This window comes from Buceros rhinoceros, unplaced genomic scaffold (assembly GCF_000710305.1).
Source record: "Buceros rhinoceros silvestris isolate BGI_N320 unplaced genomic scaffold, ASM71030v1 scaffold11907, whole genome shotgun sequence".
Classification (NCBI taxonomy): Eukaryota; Metazoa; Chordata; class Aves; order Bucerotiformes; family Bucerotidae; genus Buceros; species Buceros rhinoceros.
In genome coordinates, this window is record NW_010421619.1 from 18,485 (window position 1) to 28,711 (window position 10,227).

The following is a 10,227-nucleotide window of genomic DNA, read 5'->3' on the forward strand; positions in this document are numbered from 1 at the left end:
AAAAAAAAAAAGTGAGCTTGGACTGTTAAGTGGGGATTCGTTTTTAAAAGCTTGTGGGTTTTTTTAAATGGATTCCTGTATTGAAATAAAAGATTTTTGAGGAAGACTGAAGAATGCAGCTGAATCTTGAATTTTCCTCTGTTCTCAGCTACCTTATTAACTTCATCCTTGATGCTACGCTGGGGATGCTGCTGATCTGGCTTGGCGTGAAATTTGTCTCCTGGATTGGGCAGCATAGGAAGTCCACGTACCTGGTCTTTGGGGAATACGGTAGGTGTCAACATTTCCCTTGAAATAGGGAGAAGAAAATGGCAGAAGCTACAGTCTGGGGATAAAATACGAGCTGCCTGCTTCTGTTGCCCGTTCTCACAGAGCATGAATGTGTGAGATGTTGGGATGTCGCTGCATCGCAGGTAACTCTGCCTGCTGCCTTGTCAAGCACCCTTGAGCCTAGCAAGTTAGTGATGAAAGTCTAATGTTTCCTTGTGTGGATAACGTACCCCAGGACATTTATATGATCAATTAAGGTGTTTGGGTGAGGGGGTGGTGACTTTTGTGGGGTTCTTTGAGGGTTTTTTCGTAGTTCAAAACACAGTTCTTCTTGCATTTGCTTTGAGCTGTAGCAGGCATCAGCAGGACGCAGCCTGGCCCCAAGACTGCACTCTCAAATGACTTGTTGGTTGGGTTTTTTGCCAGTTGATGTTAAAAAAAAAAAGAAAAAAGGCAAACTAATGTAAATATGCCGAAGTCTGACATCTCTCTTCTTCTGCCTTAAGTTTCAGAGCAGCCTTTCTCAGGTGGTCCCACTAGAGGGTAGCACTTCTCTTCAGAAAGAGCAGAGCCAGCTTCCAGGAGAGCTGTGCTGCTCTGTGGCTGCAGGGAAGGGGAAAATTAACCCTTCGCCTATTTTATATCTAATATAAAGTCAAATTCAGTCTTACTTTAGAAAATACATGAATCATACCAACTCCATTCCCACCTTTAAGCCCTTAATCGTTAAGTCTATTCTGAAGGTAGTCTCATTCCTTTGTATTTTCAGTAGCTGGTCTGGTAACTTGGTGAAACTTGGGCCGAACTAGGATTAGTGTGGAGACCCCACTGATTTGTGAGCTCTTACTCAGGCTCAGCATGCTTAAATGGGTCGCAGCACGGGATAAAGTGGATGGTTGGGTTTGTGAGACAGCAGAAGCAACTACAGACTGGGAATGAGATGACAACAGATGGTTTGAAACGATGAGATGTGGCAGGGCCAGCTCTCATCGAACCTGAGAGTGGCTTTAAAGGCTGCGGCAGTCTCCAGAGCACACTCAGCATCCTGACAACGTGCGTTTGGTGGGGGCTGCCTTTTTATCCCCTAATGGCGCTTCCTCAAAGAGCTGAGGAGCCAAGCACAGAACGCTAAAGTCATTCAGATGAGACAGCAGAGGAATCCAGGTATGCTTGGTTCAGGGACTGGCATTTTTCCTCTTTTGAGCAACAAGGACTCAAGTCTACCCACAGCCATCCCAGGACACAGCTTCAGCTTTGTGTGCCACGTCTGCAGTTGAGCAGAAGCAAGGAAATATTAAAGTGTATTGACAGCTTGCTTTAACCTTGCAGAGCAGTAATGAACTTTTGTTGAGCTGTAGCTGGCCCCTCCTGAAGGCTGGCTTAGATTACAGAAACAGCTCACCCCTCTGAGGAGATCTTGCTTTCATTAATAAAAAAAAAAAAAGTTTCTGCTGTTGCTTGAATTTGGCTCATGGATTGGGCATTAAGTATCTCATCCACCGAGCGCTGGTGTTGGTGCAGGTCTCTGGGCAGAGTGACCGCAGTGGAAAAGTTAGGTAGGAGTCAAATGGTATGCCCAGAGTGATCCTGCTGTAGGACTAGGGAAGGAAAGCACTGCTGCAGCGTCCTCGTCTCAGGGGTTAAGTAACTTCCCAAACAGTTTGGAAGATGCTAGTAAACTTTGTACAGTTTGATACAGGTTCCAGAAATATGATTCATTTTCTGGTCTAATTGCTCTACCAGACTTTATGTTGCTTTCCTCAATTCTCCTGAGGAGCAAAAGCGGTTCTGCAGAGGAGGAAGGGCAGGATACCAGGGAAGCACCAAATCCATGTTGCAGATGTGGTGGGTGCCATTGCTCCAGCCATCAGGAAAGAGCAGTTGTGTCTTCAGCCAGTACCCATCTACCTGCATGGTCTTCAGGGGGAAAAAAAATATCTGTTGCAGCTGCTTCCTTTCTGGCCCCCCCAGCTCTTGGTTGCCTCCCTGGAATGAGGCAAACCACTGCAGATATCCTTTGGTTTGGGCTCCAGCAGTGCCTTCTGCTCTGCTGATACGCCTGTCTCCACGACCCGGGTGGTTCTTCTCTGTGACTTCTATAGCTGCGTTAATGAGAAGCAAAGAGAAAGGAAGGGAAAGCACCTAAATCTCCGCTGCTATTTTAAGCAGCCAGCTGTCCAGAACTGTTTAGAAAACTCAAGTACTTTCATATTTCCAAAAACCAGGAGACAGCCGTTCTGAGATCCGCCTCTTTTGTGCAGGAGCTCTTAGCCAAAGGCTGCTCCTGTAGCCAGGAGTGACCTGTTCTATAAAGGCTCCTATATGCCTCTGTTGCTCTGTGTTTGCCCAGCAGCTCTTGATTACTCTTTGGACTGCCTCTAGGCACAGGAAACTGCATTTTAAAAGGCTGCTGTCTCTTCTGAAGATGCTTGGCTCCTAAGATCAAAGGTTGGAGAGGTTTATTCTTCGTCTTGGTTCAAGTAGGCTTTGGCGAATGGTGTTTGCCTTGCACATACTCAAACCTAACGAACTACAAGTGCTCTGTGCACCATCGCTCTAGCAGGGGAGCAACAGGCCATGTCTGTAGGTGCTCTCTCTGTAGAGGACTTCTGGAAGGAAGAGAAAAAATTAGTTTAAACTGCAGAGGACTTGGGAGGTGGGTACCCAAGGTCTCGGAGGTATTGCTGGGTCTGTAGCAATGCTGGCTGGACACAGGGCATGCAGATGAGACCTGGTTCAGCTTTGTGTGCCACCTTTAAAGTGTTCCAGCTGCCTTCTCCCTCCCCCGTTCCCATGGCAATAAACAACTCCCTAGAGGGAACCTCTGGATGGCTGCGGTGTCCTGGAATTGTAGTTGTGTCTAAAGTATTTAGAAATATTGGAGTATTTCTTTTAGGTATGCGAGCACCATGAATTTGCGTTGAGATGGTTTCTGCAATGTGTGGGTAAACTGCTGAAGTGGAGCATTAAGGAATGATGCGGAGAAAAGGAGGTGTTCTTGCTTGAAAATGCTTCTCTGGATGCCCATCTAGATGCTGACTTGTGTGGAACTGTCCTTGTGGTCACCGACTAGTCTAAGCTTGATGCTTTGTGTTCGGTCAAGGTCGGGAAATGGAAAGGCATGTTGCTTGGAGGCCTTTAACGTCTGTTTAGTGGCCTGTTGAACTCTGCTGGTCAAATTTAGTTTGAGGAGAATATGCTCTGTGCCAGCTGCTGAGTTTAACTGAGGATCTGTGTAGGCTGCTTTTGGCCCTGTCGTGATGTTGTACAAAATTTCCATAACAAATATTCCCGTGTCCTGAAGCAGCCAAGGGAGCTGGCTGCTGATGCTTGAGGAAATGCGGCTGAAAATAGCTCTAACCTGAGGGGTTGTCCTGTCCTCAGCATGCCTGGCCTTTCTACCCCTAGGACCAGGGGACAAAAGTAAGGAGAGGGCTGAAGATCATCCTTAAGTGGTTGAGTGTGAGGTCAGGTCCCTTGCTCTGAGCAGCGGTGCAGACCTTTGACCCTTCTGGATCTGACTGGTAGCAGCAGCATTTTTCCCACTGCAACAGCAGCAGCTCCAGGGGGCTGAGGACCTGGAGCAGCAATGCGACACTGCAGACTGGGGACCGATTCCAGCTGTGTGCTCACTGTTAATTCAGACGCAGAACATGCCAGAGAGGGTCTGGGATGTCCAGGGGACTCATCTGGCTGCTCTGATGCATCAGGTCCCAATCTCTGAAAACCTGCTCTCGCCCTCCAGGTGAGCACTTCTGTGCAGTTCAGATGCTTTTCTGCTATTTCTTACCCTCCCTCTGTATCAGGCACTGATAATCGGATCCCTGGGTTTTGGAGGTACTGTTTGAGTATCACTTAAGAGGTTTATATTGACTTTTTCTATCCCCACCATGTCACCCAGTACAACTTCCAGTGCTTTCAAATATTTGTTTTTCCTCGCCTGCCTTCCCTGCCAGAGCCTCTGCTTTGGCTGCGGTTAAGCTTTTCCTACCTGCTCAGGGTACTCGCAGTCCCCGAAAGACCATAAATAAAGCTGTCTGGCAGTAACGTGTGGGCGGTGCTGACAGCTTGGTGCATTAGACAGCCTGGATTAAAACTAATCCTGTTGTGTGGTAACAGCTCAAATACCTCAAGCAGCGCTGCCTGTGCTTCTGCGAGCAGTTGGGCTCCCACACACAAGCGGAATATGTGAGACGTGTTTGCATGAGGTTGCTGCAGGCACCGGTGGTCCTGGGTCTGCGCCGAGGATGTTTTGCTGATGGTGGGAGGCACCAGCTGGAGGAGAATGGTCTAAATGTAGTGTGTGCATCCTTGGGGTGAAGGTCAGGGTGGAAGATGGGTGTAAGAAGGTTTGAGCATTAAACTCAAAGGAGAGGTTGGTGGTAGAATCAATGTTTAAAGCTGAGATGTCCTGGGTAACCTTCCAGCAAGGACTGGGACAAGAAACTGGAAGTGTTCAAAGGGAGAATGATACATGTCATCTAACAAATGTGGTGTGGAGGCTACAAAGACCTTTGGGCCAGTTCCCTGCTCTCCTACCAGGGAAGGGAAGCTCTGAACATGGTGGAGAAGGACATCTCTGTTTTGTTTTGGGTTTTTTGATAGTCTCCAGGTAGCAGATTGGCTTTTTCTGACTGGCAATCTCATCTGGCAGAAACGGCCTTGTAGGCACTCATCTAGATTTATGTAATGTAAGCACTTCATGTAAGACAGATCTTCTTCCACTCAGAGCAGGGCACCTCTGGGCAGCACTTGATGCATTGAAGATATTAAGTTGCATCTGAGGATGCCTCTGACCATCTTGCTGTGGGAAGCCAGCACCTAAATGAGGTTTGTGGTTAGCTAGGATCAGCTCAAGTTTTCCAGCCTTGCTTCCTAACTGTGGGAGAAGGAAATGTGGTCTGTTTATCTTATGGACTTGTCCAGGCACCACACCAAAGGCTCCCTCTTCCCTGATGAGATGCCAGTAGACAGTGACTTGTATGTTGCTGGCATTAGTCAGAGTTAGATGAATTAGTGGTGAGTTAGACTTGGATGATGGCTGCTCTGAGATGGATGACCTCAAACCTGCTGAGGTAGGGAGCATCCAGCAGAGCTCCTTGGTGGAGAGGAAGCAAGCCACTGTCTGCCCACAGCTGAAGTTGTTCTTGCAGACCTGTGGGCAATGCTGTTGCTTCATTTTCACCTTTGTTCTGAGTTATTTTGGTCTAGAGCAGCTTCCTGTCCTTGGGACACCAAGATACAGTAACTGTGGAGACACCCTCTGATCTTCCTGTTGGGGAGGAAATTAAGCCCTGTCTAATTCCGTGTTCCAGAATGGATACTTGTGCAGAAATATCTGGTCTCATAGTCTGAAAACAAAGCTCAGAACAGAAAAAGAGGAGGAAGAGGTTGCAAAACAGTAGCAGTTTTGAACTGTTTAAGATGATAGAGCACATGGCCAAATCAGTAGGTCTGTGGTTCTCTTTTCATATCCTTCCATTGTCTACCCTGGACCTGTAAGAGGTGCTAATGTCCCTCTAACTGTGGAGGAGATTCACAGCATCTTCTCTCGGTGATGCAGAAAAGTCCAGAGTGAGAAATGTGAATATTTGAAGCTCCATGCTGTGGTGGAGGCACCTTTGATAGGGTGGGATGTGGTGGGTAGTCACAAGTTCAGGTCTGTCCTTCTTGGAAGTGCAGGCTTGATGTACACCTGCATGTGCAGGCCAGTGAAGCTGGCATAACTGGGGAGGACTGGTCTTGGAGAGTTGGGGTTCCCTGTGTGGGACCTTGAAGCTGCATGGTAAAAACTGTTCCCTATCAAAGGGAGAAAAGTTTTTCATTTTCCAGAGGTTGTCAAACAACAAGAAAGCTCAAGAGCAATTTGATGGCTTTCTTGAAAGGAGGATTTTTGGATGAGGATCTTGGAGATGTGGGCAAGTCCGTGCCTAGGGTGGGTTAAGAAGCAGATTGTCTTTTCTGGTGTCTGTGTGTCAGCCTGGTTAGCCAAAATCTGTCTGTAAAGATGGCTGGCTGAGGGTTAGGGCTGCCACAGCGTACAAATCTAGGAACCATAGGCTGCTGTTTGTGGTGATAAGTGGTAGTGACCTCCTATCCCCAAAAAGAGTGTGAAGGGGCAGCTATTTGAGAGAGAGCTCAAACTTGCTGCTGCTTCTTGGGCAAGATGAGGTGATGAGGGAAGTGTTCCACACGTGCCATCGCGACTGCAGCACAGAAGAGCCGACTTGCAAAGGGTGCTGTGGCTGTTAGTCCTGTCTCCCCACGGGGATGGAGCACAGCTGACAACACAGAGCAAAAGGGGAAGAGTTCAGATGCAGGAAGGACACGGCGGATCTGTTTGTTTTCCTGTTTTGTTTGTACTTGGAGCTCTGATGGGTGACAGAAACGTGGGGGGTTATAGGAGGATTAGTCGGTCTTGGGGTGTGGGGCAAAAAGCCCCGCTACACCTAACCTGTGCCAAAGACAACTGGGCACCCGAGTCTAAGAGGCTGTCGCTGCTTCAGGAGGATCAAAGCCACTCTGACACCAGCCTTTAACTGCCAGCTGCCTGTGACGTGGCTCCATCTCCTCCACAGACCACCCATGAAGCTGTTGCCTTCCCAAGAGCGGAGACGTGCGCTTTCTGAAATCCTACGCGGGCTCTGCTGGTTGCACTCACACGTCACCTTCCTGGCTCCCACTTCCCTCCCTCCCTCCCTCTGTGCGGCTGCCTGCTGGTCTGGCGCGCTCTGCCCGCTGTACTCCCAGCTCAGCAGCCTCTCTGCACCCCTGGCCTCCCAGTCCTTCCCTCCTCTGCCTCGATCGTGGATTGAGCAATTAAAAAGCTGGGGTGCAGGGTGATCGCCCTGAGGTCTCTGGCATGGGGATGTTAGCTGGATGTCTCAGCTTCGCTGTAGCTTTGCAATGAGGCAAATGTTTTGGTACGTTCCTAACAAATGACAGAATAAGGACAAATAGGTGCAAACCTGCTCTGCCCTTGCTGGGAAGCAGATCCCCTAGAGCTGGGCTTGTTTGGATAGCAGCTCTTCCTAAATCCCAGGACGCACCGCTGGCCTCTGTGACCGGCGGTTTGCAGGGTGGTTTGGATAAATGGCCTTTCGCAAACTGTGCTAAGAGCGGGGCAGCGCTCCCAGACCGCTGCCATCCGACAGCGTGTCGAGCATCGGCATCTCACGGTGGGTTGGCTTCTCTCACACAGATACAATTCCAAATTCTGACCCAATTATGCTGGGAACGAGCATTGCCAGGGGTTATCTGTACATTCAAGTGGTAAGAGGAAATGCTGCAGCTTTCCTAAGCCAGGCACTGTAGCTCAGTTTTGCAGACCTGAGATATTCTGATGAGCCTCGAAAGACGATAACCAGCTGGCAAGGTGCTCGCAGAGGGCTGAAGCAAGCACATGTAATAGATACGGTACCATTATCGTTGTTAACAATGCAAATATGTTTTTGCTTATTACTTGGTGAGTACCCCATTGGGAACATTCATATTTAATTAGCATTGATTCTTTGAGTGAGTTGGTTCTAAAATCTGGAGCAATGGAGCCCCTGTCTCTTGCTCAGACAGCAAGTATCACATAACCAACTGTGCATTTCATCAGCAAAAAAAAATTAATTCTGTTTAGGACTGAAATCATACACTTTTTGTATTGAAATCAGTGACCAGAAATTTTTGGACTGTTGTTTGGATGGGTAAGGCTTGGCAGGAAGCAAATTGCCGGTGATGTCTTTAATGACTGATCTATTTTCTAGAGGAGCATGCAGGATACTTACTGGTCCTTGCACAGGGGAGGGCCAGTCCAGCAGCATCTTGTCTTGGGGATTGCCTTTGGGAGTAGCTTTAATTCAGAAAGGATTATCAGCGCCATTCTGATCAAAATCACCAGGATTTCGTGAGCTACTCTGACGAGACTCCTGTCCACTGGAAGGGTGGGGAGAGCGGTGGGGACCCACCTCTGCAGGCTTTTCTGGGTTTGCCAAGGTGAAGAGCAATTAAATCTCTGGTGCTTCGTCAAAAGGGCACCAGAGAAGGGGCAGATGAAACAACTGGTGCTAACGTGTGCTTTTGAGGAACGGTTTGAGTGCAATGCTGAGGTTTCTGACCTTTGAAGGTTTCTCTAAGGAGGTTTTTAGTGTCTGTACTTTGAGGAGAGGGGGTACTTGCACCCTTTTACAAACAGCACTTCCTCTCCTCCAAGCCTTGAATCCACCCGGCTCAAAGTAGCTCAATACCATGGGGAAGATACTGGCAATGCCCATTGGTGGCTGAAGGAGAGGAGAAAATCTGTCTCCAAGGCTCTGTGCATCCTTACCCCCAAGTGGAGGGTTTTTGTTATCCAAACCAAGATTCATAAAGGCTGGTGTGGTCTCCTTAGACCTACCAGGAATGGCTTTTCCATTTGGCACTCCTGACTCTGCTGAGCTGAGAGCTTGAGAAACCAGGAGTGTCCACGAGTGCTGGGGTTACTGGCTAACCCCAGGATCTTCAGACAGAGCTCTAAGAGGAGTAGAAAAAGGCTTCTAGAACAAAAGGTCGGCAGTGGTAGTGGTGTACATGGTGTCTCATGAGGGAGAGCTCTTATGCCCAAGTTGAATTCAAAAGCCCAGCTGCAGTATGAAGGACAAATCACTGCCCTGACGCAGGCAGTCTGCACAAATGGAAGTGAGGCGCATTCTTGCCTTTCTGCACTTATTTTTCTACATCAGTTTGCAAAGATACAAAATGTGCATCACTTATTAGAGAAAATCTAGCAGATGAACAGAACTAATATACATCAGATTTACTTTAAAAAAAAAAAAACTAGAAAGATTTGAGCTTAGATGTTGGCATGTTTTGATCTCTCATGGATTAATGACTTGTAGATCCACCAGGACCCCCAAACCTTTCTGCCCCAGGCATGGGCTCCTACAACTATGGATAGAAAATCTCCACTAATTTTGAGTATCTGTCTCGCTGCTGATCTTGGAATATGGAAACAATTCCTTGTCCCTCTGTCAGCTCAGGTATCAGGCAGGAGGCACCTCTCCTGCAAGGCTGTCTCCTCCTGTCCTCGGTCTCAGATTTAATATGCTATTTTCCCAGGGGACCCTCCACAAGCTGCTGCCTGCATTGGCCAGTGTTTCCTCTACTTGTTTATAATGGTTTTTGAGAAGACTGTGATTAGCCTTGTCTTGCTTATCCCTGGTTGGACAAAGGTAAGTCCCTGAGCTGTGAGCTGTGTTTTTCTAGGCACAGTTGTTGTGGCTTGGTTCTGGTCAGCTTTGCCTCATTAGTGGTCCCCAACATCACAGGTCTTTAATCCTTATGATTTGCTGACATCTCTCTGCAGTCATTAGCTAGTAGTTAAGTTTGGGGAAACAGAACTTTCATAATGGTTTGGATTTTGGTACATTATCTTGCAAAGCAAAAGCTAGTGGAATAAGATGCTTCTTTAATTTTCTTTTCCATCCTTGGAAGGATAAAATGGGCTGGGCTGGCGGCTGAGCTACTTCTGCCAGAGGATTTCTACATTATCTTGTCAAGTCAGTTCATGTTGGTGTTTTATGATCCCATGCCTAAACTAGAGGGACTGCTAGAGGTTAATTTGAAAGAACCACCCCAGTGACGTGCTGCCCTTCCACCCACCGCCCTGTGCAGCTGCTTATGTGTGGCAGCTCATGCAATAGTAATTGTGTTGATTGTGAGTTTCTCTTTTAAAAAAATAAACACAGTAATCCTGTGGCAGTTGTAGCCACACAGCTGGTGGCAGGTAGGTGTGGTGGGTATAAAACCCGGTTCTGGGTGGTGATGGTTGACTCTGGTATTGAGTGTGTTTACACATGGTGCCTGGTACCTCACAGCTGATGTGACTTGGCTGAGGAGTTACAGCAATCTAGGAGCAGTTACCTGTTCCTGTTAAGGGTTAGTTCTTCTAACCCAGTAGCCTACAGTGCTGACTTGGACACGTGGTTCAGC

The 10,227-nt window shown here is 47.9% G+C and overlaps 1 protein-coding gene across 1 annotated transcript in view; it reads left to right on the plus strand.

Moving 5' to 3' along the window:
• LOC104496598 (transmembrane protein 110-like) overlaps window positions 1-10,227 on the plus strand; it is a gene marked incomplete at its 5' end in the record, with an annotated part of 21,848 nt that overhangs the window by 3,226 nt on the left and 8,395 nt on the right. Inside the window, 2 exons of the mRNA XM_010139742.1 lie at window positions 149-270; window positions 9,355-9,467. Of these exons, the coding sequence (XP_010138044.1) occupies window positions 149-270; window positions 9,355-9,467 (235 nt within the window). The remainder of the gene's footprint in view (window positions 1-148; window positions 271-9,354; window positions 9,468-10,227) is intronic.